The sequence below is a fragment of the Opisthocomus hoazin genome, chromosome 2 (assembly GCF_030867145.1).
Source record: "Opisthocomus hoazin isolate bOpiHoa1 chromosome 2, bOpiHoa1.hap1, whole genome shotgun sequence".
NCBI lineage: Eukaryota > Metazoa > Chordata > Aves > Opisthocomiformes > Opisthocomidae > Opisthocomus > Opisthocomus hoazin.
Window position 1 is genome coordinate 34,613,265 of NC_134415.1, and position 17,799 is coordinate 34,631,063.

At 42.9% G+C, this 17,799-nt stretch overlaps 1 protein-coding gene across 2 annotated transcripts in view; it reads left to right on the plus strand.

Annotated features, from left to right (window-relative positions):
* MSH2 (mutS homolog 2) overlaps positions 1–11,536 on the plus strand; it is a 57,915-nt gene extending 46,379 nt beyond the window's left edge. The window contains exons 13-16 of one of the 2 annotated variants that reach the window (XM_075413147.1): positions 814–1,018; positions 1,401–1,648; positions 6,739–6,911; positions 9,345–11,536. In XM_075413147.1, coding sequence (XP_075269262.1) covers positions 814–1,018; positions 1,401–1,648; positions 6,739–6,911; positions 9,345–9,515 — 797 coding nt within the window. In that variant the 3' untranslated portion in view covers positions 9,516–11,536. The remainder of the gene's footprint in view (positions 1–813; positions 1,019–1,400; positions 1,649–6,738; positions 6,912–9,344) is intronic. The other variant, XM_075413148.1, reaches the window with a different exon arrangement.
* Positions 11,537–17,799: the final 6,263 nt, after the last annotated feature.

A 17,799-nucleotide genomic window follows, 5' to 3' on the forward strand; every position in this document is an offset into this window, starting at 1 on the left:
TGTACCCTTTTTTTCCCTATTCTCTGGTGTAATTAAGATAATTTTACTACACAGGAAAACATTTTTAGTGTTTATACATTTAATTGAATTTTAATTTCCATGCAGATGTCCTTGACATACATTCTGAGTAGCAAAGATCTGAAATTAGAGAATGATTAATGAGCACTTCTAACATAATCAAAAGGAAAAACTAAAAATCTGAATAAATGCATGGTAACACGCTTGTTTTTCTGGTTAGCAAAAGCATAAAATTGGTTTTAATGATCAGTTTTCTGGAAAACAATTTTTATTTCATTTGTACTTCAGTTGAAATTAACTTCTTGATATCTGTTTTTGCTGATTCAGAATCCCTTTAGATTGTAATTTTAATCACCCATTAGTTTGTACCAAAACTGTAGCTAGGCAATTTTGTTTTTACAGACAAATTATAACGGTTGTTTGAGGTGAAAGCAAATTATTTTCATTCTTAAGCAGTAATACTGATGACTTTAAATTTAAAAGCTGATTAGTTTTAGATATGGACATTGGTTTTAGATGACTGCTTATACTTACGACATGTCCCAAAACTGACGAAGCCGCTAATGCCCTCCGATTGCCTTTTCTTTGAAAAAGTTCAGTAGGACAAACAAGCAAGCTGCCTTAGTAGTGGAGCTACTTGTTGCGCGTGTTAGACAAGTCTGCTAATCTTTCCTGGCAAGACAGTAATAAGTTTAAAGGTTCCGGTTTTAATTTACAGCCTGTTCTCCTTTAAAAGAACTGTTGAATTGTAAAAGATTATGTTTTTTTAATTCATTTGCAAAATTTCTTCTGTAGGCCCTAACATGGGGGGAAAATCAACATACATCCGACAGACAGGGGTGATTGTTCTTATGGCCCAAATTGGGTGTTTTGTACCATGCGACTCTGCAGAAATAACCATTGTGGATTGTATCCTGGCTCGGGTGGGGGCTGGAGACAGTCAGCTGAAAGGCGTGTCTACTTTCATGGCTGAAATGTTAGAAACTGCTTCAATCCTTAGGTAAGTCCTGTGCTTATTTAATTTTGTTGGTTGGGGTTCATGGGAAAGGAAGTGCTCTAAGGAAGATGCATTTAAGATTCCCTTTTATGTAGGGTCTCAGTGTAGGATTTCAAGTCCTTTTTAGCAGGCTTGTAAGATCTTGGAGTAGTCTTCTGTTTATTTCAGTGGTCATATAGAGCTGCTACCAGGAGGCCAAAGTCTAGATGGGACAAAGAAACTAATTTGGGATGATCTGCGTGTGCACTTTATTCATATGTTTTTATGTAAATAGGAAAGGTCTTTTACCCATTTATGCTATGCCTTAACAACACAACTTGTGGTGCTCCCAATATCCAGAGTTCATGTTGTTGTCAAACATTATAAAATGCTCTTGTGTTTTTAGGACAGCGTCTGAAAACTCCCTGATAATCATTGATGAACTGGGAAGAGGAACTTCTACCTACGATGGCTTTGGCTTAGCATGGGCTATTTCAGAATACATTGCTAGCAAAATCCATGCTTTCTGTATGTTTGCTACGCATTTTCATGAGCTGACAGCTCTTGCTGACCAAGTGCCAACAGTAAATAACCTACATGTTACTGCTCTGACCAGTGATGACACACTGACAATGCTTTATCGTGTCAAGGAAGGTAAGATGATGTAAATGGTGGTGAACAGGGTAAATTTTATTTTGCACTGAGAGAGGAAGAAATATTCATGGAAAAAACATAAAAAGATATTTCATATGTCATACTCCAGGCGTAGGGTTTATAATAGACCTGTTCTTCTCTGTCGATAGAGAATGTGTATGGCAGGAGCTCTGTCCATGTCTGAAGATGGTTGGTGATGTTGGTGATTCTTTGTTAAGACTTCTAGGTTATTTCTGCCACTCAAGTTGATGCTTTTGAGGTATCTCTCTCTCCCTTTTTATTTTTTTTCATTTTTATTTTTGAGAGAACAGAGAGAGCAGGATTCCAAACAGTTATTTTCTGTTTTACTCAATCAGCTATTTTAACCTGCTGCTGTTTCAGTTTTAGTTTTCCTGTTGGAAGAAGGTTGGTTGGTAAATCATAGAGAAATGACTTATGTTCCCTAAACTGTTCTTTTAAAAGAAGTGAGTGCAACTTTTATGTGCTGACAGTTTTTAACAATGTCTGTTTCGTTGTAATAAGGCTTAGTCGTTGAAGAAAGATCTTGGCCAATTTATGTAGTAGTTTGATATAGAAAAAATAATGTGGTTAGTTTTTAGCAAATGTCATCATAGTAAAGCAACAAGTAGCCTTTTTTTAGTGTAAGATAAGCCAGATGTATTTAGTGAAAATCCTTTAGTGGGTCCAGTTATTCCTTTTGGTATTAAACTAGACAATATTTAGTTGGGCATAATTTTTGTCTGTTAACCACAGTATATGGTTCCTCCTGCTTCTTTATGTCCCCAGTCATTTGTTCTTGCTCCATTCAGCAGGAGCCTATATTTATGCTAGATAAAGTGGGTCTGTATAACTGTGGCTTGCAAGCTGTGGTTCTTTATGGCATTCTAATTTAGTTGTAAACTCTGATTTTGTTGTTCCCGTAAGAGCATTTCAGTCAGGTTGCCTACCTCTGGAATATGATTTTGATTTTGAAATGTGAGCAGAGTACTGTTAAGCTATATAATTTCACTGAAAAATACCTCTTAATTTTTGGAGTTCCACAGTGAAGGAATGAGTTAGATGACACTGAGATAGAACATGGTTACTGTAGAACACTGTGGCTATACTGGATCAGATCAACAATTTACCTTGTGGAGTGGTTTTGTCTTAAATAAGGAATAACTGTTTGAAGAGTTAGGCCAGTATCTTTACTAAGATATTACTAAGTATCATCCAGCCTTGTTAAGGCTAAGGAGCTAGTCCTTGTCTGACATCTTAAGTCCTGGAGGCTGATGTTTATATCTTTTCAGTTTAGGATTTAATCTTACAGGTACAATTGCTGAATTTCATTCCTGGTGTTAAAAACTCTTTTTTGTCATTTTGACACAATACCAAATACTTGCTTTTGCTTGCCTAGTTCCTTCTAATAGCTGTGCTTTTCACAATTAGTGCATATTCAGTGTGTGTTGTCTTGGAAGTCTCTCCAGTATTTCCTTATTTTTTTAGCTGATTTTGGACTTTTCAGATCATTCATTCTGGCATACATTGTTCTGAAAAGAATCTAATACACTGTCCAATTATTAGTTTTTACTGTTGTGCTGGTTTTGGCTGGGGTAGAATTTTTTTTCTTCATAGTAGCTAGTACTGGGCTATGTTTTGGCTTTCTGCTGAAAGCGGTGTTGCTAATACAGGGATGTTACAGTTACAGCTGCGCAGTGCTTACACAGAGTCAAGGCCTTTTCTGCTTCTCACCCCACCAGCGAGCAGGCTGGGGATGCACAGAAGCTGGGAGGGGACACAGCTGGGACAGCTGACCCCTACTGACCAGAAGGATATCCCATACCATATGACGTCATGCTCATCATGTAAAGCTGGGAGAAGGAGGAGGAAGGAGGGGACGTTTGGAGTGATGATGTTTGTCTTCCCAAGTAACTGTTATGCGTGGTGGGGCCCTGCTTTCCTGGGGGTGGCTGAATGCCTGCCTGCCAATGGGAAGTAGTGAATGACTTCCTTGTTTTGCTTTGCTGGCGTGCACAGCTTGTGCTTTACCTGTCAAACTGTCTCTATCTCAACCTGTGAGTTTTCTCACTTTTACCCTTCCGATTCTCTCCCCATCCCACCTGGGGGGAGCGAGCATGTGGCTGTGTGGTGCTTTGTTGCTGGCTGGGGTTAACCACGATGACTGTTATGCCTTTAAAGATCATTTTTATAATCTTCACAGGCTATCACCATGATATAGATAATTGGCAAAGGTGTTTTTACTATATCCTGATTTGAACCTCACTCAGATGGTACCATGCTAGTTTTACTCCTATGACGTTACTGATTGACTGTTTCTTATTGATTTCTTCTGGTTTTAAATCCATGAAATTACTTCATTTCTTCCCCTTTGATTACTTGTATAATTGCTTCTAGTTTTTTATTCACCTGTGGGTATAGTCTTGCAATTAGCTTTTGGGTACTTTTCTAGAAAGCTAGGAGACTGCTCTGAACAAGAGGAATCAAAGCATGACCAGAGGTACTGCTCTTCTCTGGCTTTGCTGAGAATTTACTTAGAGCTGGTCAGAAAAATTTCTCGCTGGCGCTGTCTTGTTTCTCTTAGCTCTGTGTCCTTGTCTTCCGAGAGCTTTATTCCCTAAAAATAGCGTCTGTTCTCCTCTGCTCTTGTACTTTTCCTAGGCGATGTCCAGGCTTTGCTTCTGAGTATTAGTCCGATGTGCTGTGGCCCTGGTACGCAGCCTGTTCCACTGGAGAGGCAATGTCTGTGGTTCTGCTGTAGCTTGCTGTTTCCCACCTTCTCCAGTGTATGTTGAGCTCCTTCCACCAAGTGATCATTCAGAGCCCTCTGGGTGTCATGCTCAAATCAGTGCTTGAAGTATGACTTAGTGTCCCTGGGAACTGAAGAGAAGTATAGTCATAAACTGCTGCAAGCGCACATTGAATCTGAGTATTTTCAGTGCAGTGAGAGCTGGCGATGTACAGTATCTTCAAACAAGCCATCTTTAGGTGCCTTATTTTGAGTACTTAGATTGTGGGTGGGAAGTAACATACACTGAATCTACATCTTCTAACTTCTAATATCTACATCCTTTGGAATAGCAACTTTTACAATAAAAACCCTAATCCTCCTAAGATAGTTGGGTGAATTCTCTCCCTTCAATCCCTCCCCTCTCTCTCTCTCTCTCTTTTTTTTTTTTTTTTTTACCTGTCTTAACTCACCCCTTCTCATCCTCGTGAAAACTCCAGAAGCCTGGTTTCATATTTTTCTTCAGTTAGTTTTGCCATTTTTAGTCATGCATATCTTTTGTTTGTACATGCAGTGTCTTTTTGTTCGATCCATTTTCTTGGAGGTGCTATTGAGCATAGAGGCACAACAGTTGGTATCTATCTACTTAAACCTCTGTCAGATGAGATGTGACATTATGAAATCTTCATTTTAAAACACCTGGTCTCACATTGGATGTCTTTCAGATGAGTTTTAGCATTTAGTGTTGTGCTCTTTACCTTTTGGAAGAGTTATGTTGTTCAGGCAAGTATGTGAGTATAGGCAGCTCAGATGCAGCTGTGTTTTGAAGCAAATAACAGGTTTCGTGTCACTTGAAATGCATAACTAAACCTGAAATGCATGACAAGGAACTCTTACGCAGTATTTTCATCCCTGTTGTCACACTTCAAGAGTGTGACAGAGGAAGACGCAGCAAGTACTGTTCTCCAGGCCCCTGCTCAGGATTCTCTCAACAGAGACCCGAGTTAGCTTTGTGTCTGGGGAGAAGTATGTTTTTAATATAAAATAAGAAAACTAATTTCTGCTTAAAAATCTTAATTTCCTTTAGGAAACCTGACAGATTGCAAGATTAATAGAATAGAAAAAATCTAAATGCTAATTTTTCCTTTACCTGTTCTTCAGTTACCCAGTATTTAATAGATGTTTAAGTATCATTTTACATGTATAATTCATTTATTCATAGCTCCCTGCTGGAGACCAGAATTAAAAGGATGTAGTAATGTTTGTGGGTGGCCAATCGGAATTATGATAATGTAAATGAATGGAGTTGATAGATGGTATCAGAGGGCTTTTGATACTGAAGTGAAAATAATTTTATGTAACTGTGTAAAATTGACATATTTTGAGCAATTTAAGTATTAATTGAGGTAAGTGTGAAGTTAAAGTTGAAAGGCTTTGATATAATTAAAGACAAGTCCTGGAGACTGAGGAGTTACGTGTGTCATAGGTTAACCTGGCAGCTGAGTGCTAGACAGCCTCTCGCTCACTTCTCCCCTTCCCCTGCAGCGGGATGGGGAAGAGAAATGGACAGCAGGGGAAATTCGTGGGTTGAGATAATGACAGTCTAAAAAGGCAACAAAGGAAATACTACTAATAATATGAATAATAATAATAATGAATATAAGTTTGAACTCTTGGCCAAGAGAGGATTCAAACTCCAGGAAAACCGAAAAGCTGATAGCCTCCTGTCCCCCAGCCAACCCCATTCATAAACTGAGCATGACGTCTGTGTCTGGATATGCTCTCTCCTGCACACCTGCTCATCAGCTAAATGTGGGACACTTGAAAAAGTCCTTGATTTCATAGCATCTCAGCCAAAACCAACGTGGTACTGACACAAAGAAGTGGGATGATTGAGAATGCAACATTTTAAATATATTTATATATAAACACATGCATATCCACACATATATACTCATATAAATATAGAAAAATGTGAGTGGTATATTAAAAAATTAAATAAATGGTGCAAATTACTGTATTATACAGACTGTGCTGAGATACTTTAATAAAAGCCATTATTCAATTTCATTCAAATACTAGAGGGAAATTCTTTCTGCCTCAAGAGTTTTCCCTTTCTTCCTGAAGTACTTTTGGAGCTCTGCAATTACTGCTGTAAGAGAGCTTATTTAATTAAGAGCATATTCTTTAGTCTGTGTTAGCATGTGTAGTACAAAAGGTAAATCAGAAAACATTGGGAGAACCAAACAATGTCACATGATTAATTCTTCAGAACAGAGAACTATTATAAGTTTGTTCATATAATCTCTGTATAGCCGTATTATCTCTTGAGAATTCATTACTGGTTGTTCTTCTCTGCATCTAGGTGTTTGTGACCAAAGTTTTGGAATACATGTAGCAGAGTTGGCAGCTTTCCCAAAACACGTGATAGAAAGTGCACGAGAGAAAGCATTAGAGCTGGAGGAGTTTCAAAACATCGGCAAGTCCAAGGAATCTGAAGGAGAACCACCAGCCAAGAAATTCTACGGAGAGAGAGAGGTTTGCTAACAGGAATGCTTTTTAAAACTTGTTTAGCTGGAATAGCCCAAGTAAAATAGTTCTAGGATTCAGATTCCCCCAAAGTTTGAGAATAATTAACTTATAATCTCATTTTTTCCATAATAAAATGTTTTAGCTATGAAGTTCATTAGGAGTTGAAGAGATGCTCAAGGATAGGTTAGGTTCATTTGACGTTAACATAGGCAAGAATTCTATCTAAAAACATAGTATTGAGAATGAAACTGAGTTTTTTCTCAAAGAATAATGATCAGTGGTTAGTATGATTGGTGTAGAACCGGAGTCGTACAAGGGACGGTGTCTCTAGCTGTCCTATGGAGTTTTCTGTATGCTGTGAGCCAAGCCAGAATTTTGTGTTCGCTGCTTTTGTTGGCTACTTCGTTTGTATGCACTATTTCTTGTGACTTAAGCTGTAGCTTGTGTATTAATTGTTTAGATTCTTCTTGGCTCTGCAAGTGGGTTGCATCTGGTTTTGCTCCCCCTTATTTGAGAGTTCATTAGCACTGATTTTTGAAGCTCAATATGAACCTCTTCAGATCTGTTCACATCAGAGAAAAGCTTTGTGCCCTTCCATGTCCCATCAGTACTAAGACATCTCACAAGCTGATCGTATTAAAGGGCACAGCAATATGGATTTGGAATGTCTGATTTACAGATGTTATAAAGTTCTTCCCATTTCACTCGTGAGAATTTTAGCTTGGTTCTTTCTATTTAACTGAGAAGTAAAATGCTCTTGGCTTCAAGCACAACGCGAGACATGGGTTTCTTCACTCATATCTCAGCATAGCATGATCGTCTACATTGCATAACATGGTTGTCTAAAGCCATATAAGTAGATTGCTTTTTCTCTTCTCCCTTCACTTTCTCTTAAGAGAAGCTTCATTAGTGGGTAGTGTAAAGGAAGACAATAGCTTACAGGAAGCTTTTTCAGAATAGCCTGTGTTGTCTCGTTGCTGGATTAAGACTTCTTACGGTGACATCATTTGCAGCCTCCTAGAAAATCCACGTGCTGCCTCATGACTTGCATTGTTTTTTGCCAGTAGTCAGGTCCTCCTTGCTGAGTGCATATAAATCTGCTTACAGATCTTAGTTCTGTGTCCCAGCAGCTGGCCTGAAACTTCGCAGCTCTGTAACTCATTTATCTCCTCCTATACATCAGTGGCAATCTTGGCAATACGCCAGTATATGGAAGCCTTGAAGTGGCATATCCAAAGCGCTTTCTACATTTAAAAAGCCTTTGCGCTAGACAGAGGCTGTTACCTGTTACTTTATTTTCAGTTTCAGAGGACTGTGGCATTTGTTCCTGGCTCAGTAAGTGGATCTGATGTTGTGGATCAATGATCCCTGATTTGTCCTACCTTTTAGTGCCAGGAGGTTCCCCCTCCAACTACCTGAGTTGCTCCACTATTACCTTTCCTTCGCCAGCTTGCCGATAGCATGGTGAAGTATTTTTTGGATTAGTTGAATCTGGCTGTGCGGTCTTAAGTTGGTGTAAATTAAATCATGTGGCAAACACTTGGGATAAATACAGCATCATGTTTTATTCTTGGATATTTCAGTAATACATAATATTTCTTAAACTCTCTAGGCAGTAGAATGGCATAGCTTTAGATGTCTTGCCCAGGCAATTTGTCTGCTTTGATTAACATCATGTTTAGAGGGAAAAGCGTTCTATTACATTTCCAAGTCCTTTGGAAACTTCTGCTCTGAAAGCATGCTGCATTACTCCTAAATGATAAAACAAATCTAAGAAAACTTTATAGTGGAGTTCTAAAAAATGCAGAGGACTAGACAAAATTCTGTATTCTGGGCAAATTGTTTCTAATATAGGGATCCTGAATACTGTTCATTGAAATGTTTGTTCTTGCTACTCAATTCAGATTGTTTAGAAGTTCCACTTTGCCTGTTTGTGTAAAAGCATATGCATAAAGCTTAATTATCATCTGTTCTCCTTGGTGACGGCCACTCTCCAGTTGCTTGGTTACACTTTGTTCTTTGCTTTTGCATATCAAAACATTGGTTTTGATTTACAGTTCCTCTGGAAAGTAACTAATTCGGCTAACATGGCCACTCTGATGCTATTATTGCTGGCAATCCTCACCTAATGTGGCTGCACACTGCAATTAAATGTGGAACACACATACAAGCTCTCAAGGTTAAATATTGTATTTCTTCTGATCAACTGATGCTTTTTGCTCACGGATTGAAAGGGGAAACAGATCCTGATACCAGTGTAACTGGATTGTTCTGGTGTTGAGAACGTGATAGCAAGTGTAAAAATAACTGTGTTTTTTTGCCTGCAAAAAGTTTCTGGTGCTGAATAATACTTTGTGTCTTTGGCAGAATTTGGAAAGGTCCTGCTTGCAATCTAAACATCCTTTCTGTTTTCTTTTCCTTCTCCTCCGTTCATTTCAGGAAGGTGAAAAGATAATTCAGGATTTTCTTTGTCAAGTGAAAGCACTGCCCCTGACAGATATGTCAGAAGACGACATCAAAATCAAGCTGAAACAGCTGAGGAACGATGTGTTGGCAAAGAACAACAGTTTTGTGAATGAAATCATTTCCCGAATGAAAGTTACATCATGAAAGGTGTGACAACAGGATACAGCTCTTGAAGTGTGTTTTACATTCCAAGAACTGTCATTTTCTGGTCTTGCAGCTTTTATACTTTGTGATACTTGTACTGATTTGTGTAGGCTTTTTTTTGTTGGATTGTAATTATTTTGTAGAACACTCTGAGCACATTCTGTGCCAGATTCCCACTTTAGTTGTGATCATTGTGTCCTTGTAGAAGTTTTCAATAAAATGCTTTTTCAGTAGTGAAAGAATTATTGACTGTACAAACAAAATATGTAATATTTTACCAGAAAAGTGTGCTAGGAAATATAACAACTCAGCTGGCATACAGTTGCCACAGCCTTGAAAAGCAGCAGCGCATACACAAGGTCTTTGTCCTATACTATGATGCTGTTTTTGTATGACGCAATTACATTAAATCAGCAAAGTTTTAGTAATGCTGTATTAGTGCTCCATTAGAAAATAGCATCTAATCTAAGTGATTTGTCATAAAATTTTTGCATGCATACCTGCGTGGAGCTGGGAGGGGATGGGATTTTTTTTTTGCTGTGTGAGTGGTAATGCTAGAGTCAAATATACTACAGATCTGCTCTTCATGTGTGAGTGGTGGTAACTCTTGCATTTTTTGGTGGTTTTGTAAGCAGAGGCTGGGGTGAAGTTACAGTTTAACTGGAACTTCCAAGCTGGTCGTGATTGGCGAGTGCTGTCTACAAAGAAAGAATGTATTGATTTTTATCTGGTGTTCTTCTAGAACTGAGACTTTTTGAAAGCATGCAGATACAAGTTTACATTCTGCTTGAAATTTAGCATTTTAGGTTGTAGCTGTGAAACACTTTACCTTAAGGGAGAAGCCGCTGCCCGAGCATTCACCCACCATTCAAGGAGTCGCACACACACCACCGGAGACTTTCACTGCTGGGACCAGAGTCCCCTTGCAGTGGGCAACTCCAGTGAGCCCATGGGTGCCCCTTTTTGACACCCCCCTCCTCCACCCCCTCCTTACTCTCGGGCACTTCCTTATCCCTCAGGCTCGACCTGAGATTTCCCGAAGCAGTCTCCGACATGACGTATGCCAGGCAAACGTACCGCGTGGTGCAGCGGTGTGAAACAGCTTGAGCTGGTTGCCTCCGGGGAGAGACCATGAACAAAAACCCCTGGGCAATTATACCCTTACAATCCAAGTTCCTGCCCCACAGGAGTTCTCCATGTGGTGTCCAAGAGGCAGCTGATCCAGTGGTGTTATTTGGGTCTGAGGGCTTCTGTCCCTTGTTAGGGCCCTCCATTGTCTCTGGGCAGGCTGGAGATTGTTCCCTCATCTTCAAAGAGGCCCTGCTGCTGTTAATGGATGACTTCACTTCCTTACCTTCTAGCTGCAATGGAGTCCTTGGGGCCCTCCTTCCCTGAGCTTGGTAAGGGTTCCGTGAGAGTTCACTGTATCCAAATGGCAAATTCACAACGTGCAGCCTAAGGCTTCAGTGAAGTTACCCACTGATTCTAAGCAAGTTAGTTATACGAACATACATACATGAATAGTGTACCAGAACACAAAACACTGACTATTCTTACATTTTGCCTAATTTTTGCTGTAACAACCTGTATTTAAAACTGTCGGTGTTGGAAGATGAATGGGAAAAGGTGTTTTATCGCATGAGATCATAGGAATAAAATCAGGCTGAAGATGCCGTGCAAGCTCTCGCTGTGTTCAGCGCTGGGTGGGTGGGTGGGCGCTGGGGACAGCAGTGCTGCTGTTAAAGCTGTGCTGTAGCTCTGTGTCGGGGATTGATGTGTTGCAGTGGTCTGTATTTAAACACTCCAACAGTAGTCATAAAAGAGGTGTGGTGTTCAGCCTGCTTTTGGATAACATTTGTTGGTAGTTAGACTAGAACTTGGATGTACTAGATACACTTCTCAACAGAAGAAAATAAAGGCTTGTTTGAGAGGTTTGGGTTCTGCATAACACTTTGTTGGTCTTTAAATTAGAATGTATGCTACTTACAAAGACAAAAATAGACTTGCATTTACGAACAGCACAGTCGATACGTGTATTCAGTAGCTGTGTCTGAAAAAGCGTGTCATAAGGTAATGAAAAATATGGCTTTTTGCAAATTCAATTGGTTCAAGCACAAGCTATCAAAATACAGAATTACACGTAAAACACAATGAGAATCGATTTAGAGGATCAGTTACTGCAATGACACAGTTTGTATTGGATCAAATTGTTTCAACTGTGGCCATAAGCAGGCAGTTCTTGTAAGGGTGCTTACAGCCTCTTCCTACACCTGCTGAGATATCTGTGGTCTGATCAAGGATGCCCCTTGCTCGGTCTCCTGTCCCTAATCGTGGGAACAGGCATAAAATCATCGGTGGCTTTCTCTTCCAGGAACTTCTCTGTTTTTCCCTTAGACCCTGCATGAACTTCCAGTGTCTACAGCACTCTTAGCCAAGGAGTTCCTCACTCAGCTGCCACCTGCCAGGGGGACTGCTTGTTTGCGTTGAACCTGATTCCTAGCTTCCTCCACTGCCTCTTGTTTTTATTCGTTAAGTGTCCACTCTCTGCTCTGGGTGTAGTGCAGCAGTCTGCAGTATGCTGAGCAAAGGCTGCTCTTATTTTTGTATCGCGCCGTTGGAGGCTGATAGAGCTGCTCCTGTGTAAGTGGATTTGCCCGTCTCTGAGGGTGAAACCAGTGCTTGTGTGCGTTACTGGGGAGCTGAAAGCAGTGCTTGTGTGCGCTACTGGGGAGCAATGGGCGACCCTGACCAGACCAGCTCCCAGCAGCACCGCCTCCTCTATGCTTCAAAAAGGGAGTTACACACCTGCAACAAAAAGGTTTCAGTTTTTCTCATGCCCTTCAACACTCACAAGGAAGAAAGGTGCAAGTTAATTGGATTTTAAGACTCATATTTTCAAATATTTTCTCTTCTACACTACCTTCCCCCCCCCCCACCACCCCCACTGAGTGTGCTGCTGCTGCCGGATACAGGCAAGGGAGGATCAGGCAGAGTTTAGTCTCCATATGTCAGTGCTGCTTGCAAACTGAGATACAGGTAGTGTGATTTCATGTGAGCAGGAGGATGGCTATTTTTGCTAGTTCCAATTTAGCTTTTTGTTCAGAAATGTACCTATGGGACAGGAGCCATTCCAGAACTTGTCTGGTTATTACAGAGCTGCGCCAAGGATGAAAAGATTATCAACACTTCAGAACAAAATGATGTAGCTATTGAGAAGCGGTGAGGCCACTTACTGTCAGCCTTGAATAAAGACGCAAGTTTCTCTGCTTCTTCGCTTGAGAAAGCTTGGCACTGAACGCTTACTGCAGGTGTGGTCTTCTTAGTCTGTGCTGTTACTGTTCATCTAGAAGGCTCTTTAGGAAGAAAACTGCGTTGGGTGGGGTGAAAGGAAAGAGCGGACGTGATCAAACACTGAAGGAATTACTGTCCTTTGATCACTTTACCACCGGCCTCTAGGTGATCAGGAGTGCAACCTATTTGGGTGCAGGAGAACCTGGTAGTCAGTGTGGTGAGAAAATGCTGGGTTTCCCTCTTGGGTTGTGGTCAAAAGCAGGCGAGGTCCACGGGGGTCAGCAGGCATTGGTTAGGGTCGGTGGACTGGGGGATCAAGCTCACAAATCCAGGGAAAGCAGCCTGCCAGCTCTGGGACATGGCTCTGCCTATAGCTGTGCAAGTTCATCTCAAATAATAACTCAGCTGATGAGCCGCTCTGTGTCTCTTTCCTCTGCTGGAGCTGAGGTAGGTAGTTTTGGAATCGGAAATAGCAGGAACATGTCTGAGGTCCTTGCCCACTGGCAGATGTGCTGAAGCTGGCTTGAGGAGACTTTCAAGCCTCCAAGAGAACTTCAGATGCTTGCCCACAAGAAGCAGGCTCGGTACTGGCCTGGGCTTTGCAGAATACGACGACTTTGTGCTAGCTCTTAGTGGATGAGGCTATTCCGGGTTGGTAACCACTCTGTCAGCAATTGGGAGTGCTCATGGTGTCGTTCCTCCAGATTTAGGGAAGCCTGTGTGAGAGCTCATTGGTCTGCTGGAGGAGACGCTGCCTTTGCAGCTCAGGTGAGCTCTGCAATTGTGTGAGCAGTTTGGTGGGTTTGGTGCAAGAGTAGGATGACAGTTTAAGCTGGTTTTCATGGCATTTAATGAGTTTTGAAATACACAACCATTACACAAGCTGAGGGATTTCTGTGGCTACAGAAGTGTGATAACTGGCCTTACTATTCTGCAGCGTGACAGATTTACTTGAAAAATCGAGGGAGAGCAGTTGCCATTCTGCATGGAAAGTAGCGTGAGGTCATGCACCAAACGCTTTGCGTGTAGCTGACCTGGGAACAAGGAAAACAAGTGGCCATAGGAGCCTGAAGCCTTAAAAGACAGTGGGAGAGGTGCTGTCTTCTCTGTGAGATGGCTGCAGCCCTTGCAAGTGAAACTCGCTGCCTGTTTGCTGAAAAAGCCTGGTTTGCAGTTGTATCTCAGATGTTCTTGTTCCTCTCCCAGGCTGTTGCCTTTCCCCACTGCTGCCAGGTGTCTGCTCTGCTCCTGTGCACAGGGGAGCACCGGCACTGCTACCTTTTATGTGTGCATGTCTCTTTTAGCCATCAGCAATGCTTTTTCTCCTTCACATGAACGAGGGTAGATATATCCCTGCGTGTGCTGCTTTGCCAGTCAAGTTGAGAGGGAGCAACCTCTGCTGTCGAAGAGGGAAGTGGCAATTCCTCATCGTTCTCGGTGGCAGCCAGGACTTTACCCTCCGGATACGGTGTCCTCTGTGTCCGGGACCAGCAGCACTGGCTGTAGCTAAAGGAAACAATACCGTAAAGCAGGTTGTGTTTGCTCCAGCAGCTGGAGCGAGTAGCACTTTTCCAGAGGTGAGAAAATGTATTTGCTTTTTTGCTGTCGTGGAGAAAGGTGCCTTGGCACCAGGGCTGAGCTGCTGGATGCTTGTGGTAGTTTCCGTAAGGATGTAATCATTCTGTCCTCGTAGGGACGGTGCAGGGACGGTCGGAAAGCTGAAAACACTGTGAGCCGAGGGAAAAGCTGAGAGAAATAGCCTGTGCTTGGGAGAACATTTCCCCTGCTGATCCACCTGGTCCTGCAGCACACTGCAAAGTCATTGCTTGGCAGGGCAGGGCACTCGCAAGGGGGACAGCTTCAGTTTGCTCTTTTTTTTCCCCCCCAAAAGGAGACAACCATTCCTGTGTGGGTTGCTGTGGGCTCTGGCAGCTGGCCCGACTGCCGTGGCAAACAGAAGACCTTTAGCCTGAGCAGGGAGTGCTGTAGCAGGTCTCGCTGTAGTCTGGTCCCATCTCCAACCTGCTGCTGGACCATGCAGTGGGTGAGGCAGGAACCTGGGCAGTGCTCCTCAAGGGTGTCTGTGCCCAACCAAAGTTGCTGGTTTACACCCCGAGGGACATGGATTTTTTTCATACTGAGATTCTGAAATAACATCTTGTGCTCTCCTGTCCTGCATCTTTCTATTAGTGCATAGAAATGGTATAAAACTTAAGGAAAATATCCACCACCGTGGGCTTCAGACTGGACTTTGTTGGTCTTTTCAGCATGTCTGCTTGTTCCCCTTGTGTGGCTGTTCCCACATCGCTTTGATGCCGATGGCAGCAGAGAGTCCAAGCCAGTAGACCTCTCTGCACTCACTGGACCCCATCCAGAGCTGCCTGGGGATCTGCAGCCAGGCTAGCGCTGCAGGGAGCCGGAGCGAGTCCCACAAACCTGGCCACGTGCTGTTCCTTCCCCGCAAGCCCTGTGGTTTCAACAGCAAATGCTCTCCGAAGGATCAAAACTGTAGCTGTCCTCACAGCGGAGTCCCAAGCCTTGGAAGGAATGACAAGGTGTCTTACCATAGTGCAAGCCTTGCAGATTTTAGGTGATCGTTGGAAATGCCCTTTAGCAGCAATTATCTTCTCCCTGGATATTTTCAGTAATTTTCCTCATTGTCTTTCTGCTGTAGGTTATTGCTGACTTCAATGTCCCTCCCTTGGTTTTCAGGGTCCCAGCGTAATGTAGTTTCCAGTGCAAGTAGTTTCCTTATGCTTTGATATACTAATGAAGAAGGTAAAAATAAAAATCAAGCTTCATATAAATGTCCGACCCCCAAATTACCAGCAAGATCATTCTGATGCTGATTTTAGTGCAGATACTCTGCCTGCACAAAGTTTTTTGCCATAACCTGGGAAGACGGCATAGGAATTTTGGTTTCTATAGCCACTGATTGCTCCTCTTTTCACCTTGGGCAGTAACAGATTTTCAAGCTCATGCTCTCTTTCTGCTTGCAGTAGGTCATCTCTCGTATTTTCATTCTGTCGTGGCATTTATCATTCAATTCAGGGACACTGGGATGCAGTGTAGCAATTCACTCGCATATTAATAGTGATCAATGACATTAAAAGGAAAAAACAACCGTCCTGCTTACTTTGTGCCTGTGTGCTCTAAAGAAGGATGTGTACTATAGCGCAAAAGGGTAGTGATCCAGGTGTGGGAACACAAGGAGGTGTACATGAGCTGTGGGAGATGCTCCCTCTCTCTGTGGATGCACATCCATGCTGAACCTCAAGCAGCCCCCTGGATTTAAAAACAACCCCAAACCAGCTTCCTAACCCACCAGCTGTGCGTGAGCCTGCTGAAGGGACCGCTTTCACACACGTCCCAGCATTGGTGGTGGTGTCCCGAAAATCAGGGTGCTTTCACCCGGTGTGCAAAAAGCTGATCGACACACAGGGTCGAGATATTTGCTTGTTTCATGTCTGCGCAGAGATGGGTGCTAGGTGGTGACTCCACCAAGCTAGCCCACTTTGGCTGATGCACGGTAAGCGTTTATACATTTCAAGAAACAGTTATCAGTACTTTTACAGTTGCACTTAATCGCCCTCTTTCCCAGTGGTCCTTACACGTCTGGTCTCCACTTGCAGTCAGGCTATCCTTCCGTTTTGCTGCCCACGTTCACTGCTGGAAGGGGATTTTTTTGGTATGGGGCGTTCACTACTCGAGGGTAGGTTTTTACTGTGCTAATTAGGATAGTTCACTCATAGTTCCAGTAGTCTTTTTATCAGCAGTTTTGTTTCATTTTGCACCTATCTTAGCACCTTGTTTTAATTACAACTGTGGCTCTTCAAGGCTGCTTATCTGTACTTATCAGTTCCTTGTGTTCCCTCCCTGTAATGCTCTTAGCTGTTTGACATCACCAGCATCTTCTCCCCCTATCCCAGCTGCAGCAGCGATGGGGGGGGGCAAGTGGCAGTACAGCATCCCCACAGGGGTTAAATCGAAGAAGAGAAGGCTGGGAGGGGACCTTATAAATGCTTATAAATATCTCAGGGGTGGGTGTCAGGAGGATGGGGCCAAACTCTTTTCAGTGGTGCCCAGCGACAGGACAAGGGGCAATGGGCACAAACTGAAGCATAGGAAGTTCTGTCTGAACATGAGGAAGAACTTCGTCCCTCTGAGGGTGACAGCCCTGGAACAGGCTGCACATGGAGGCTGTGGAGTCTCCTTCATTGGAGATATTCAAAACCTGCCTTGACAAGGTCCTGTGCAGCCTGCTCTAGGTGATTCTGCTTTAGCAGGGGGGTTGGACTAGATGACCCACAGAGGTCCCTTCCAACCCCTAACACTCTGTGGTTCTGTGATTCTGTGAAATCCTTTCCCTCTGGCTTTCAGGGATCCTTTGAGGCCCGCTTGCTCTGGCATCAGTGGCTTTGCAGCTTTGCCAGGAGGGATGCCGGTCTCCCAGGATGCCAGATGTCACACACATCAATCAGCAAGGGTGGGAGGGGGTTTGGGAAGGAGGGTTGCAGTAGGTATCTTGTTACTCTACCTCCAACCAGGAACCAAAGGACATGATTCCACCTCTCTCCATGCAGTAAGCACGGGAGATGCCAGCATGGTTACTTAATTTTATGTCGGTTGCTGTGACGGTACCCTGAGCACTGCAAAACCAAACAACTGGAACAAATCACACAGCAGGGCTTGGCTGTCGGGCAGCTCTGCGCTTCTCTGGTCCGGCACCAAAGCCCGAGCCTGAAGGAGCGGCTGCAGCAGCAGGGAGAAGCTACCCGGGGTAGCTCTGGTAGCGCTGACCCCATGGCGTTGCCTCCTTTGGTCCAATGCGGGGGCACCCTGGTTGCTGCACAGGTTGTCCTTTCTCTGCAAGGGCTCTGGAAGATGCTATTTCAGCGGTCCTTTGGCCACTGACGTTTTGTTCTAGTTATTACCTTTAATTTAAATGAAGTCATCTGAGACCAAAAGCATCTGTTTGAGGTTTCCCCAGAAA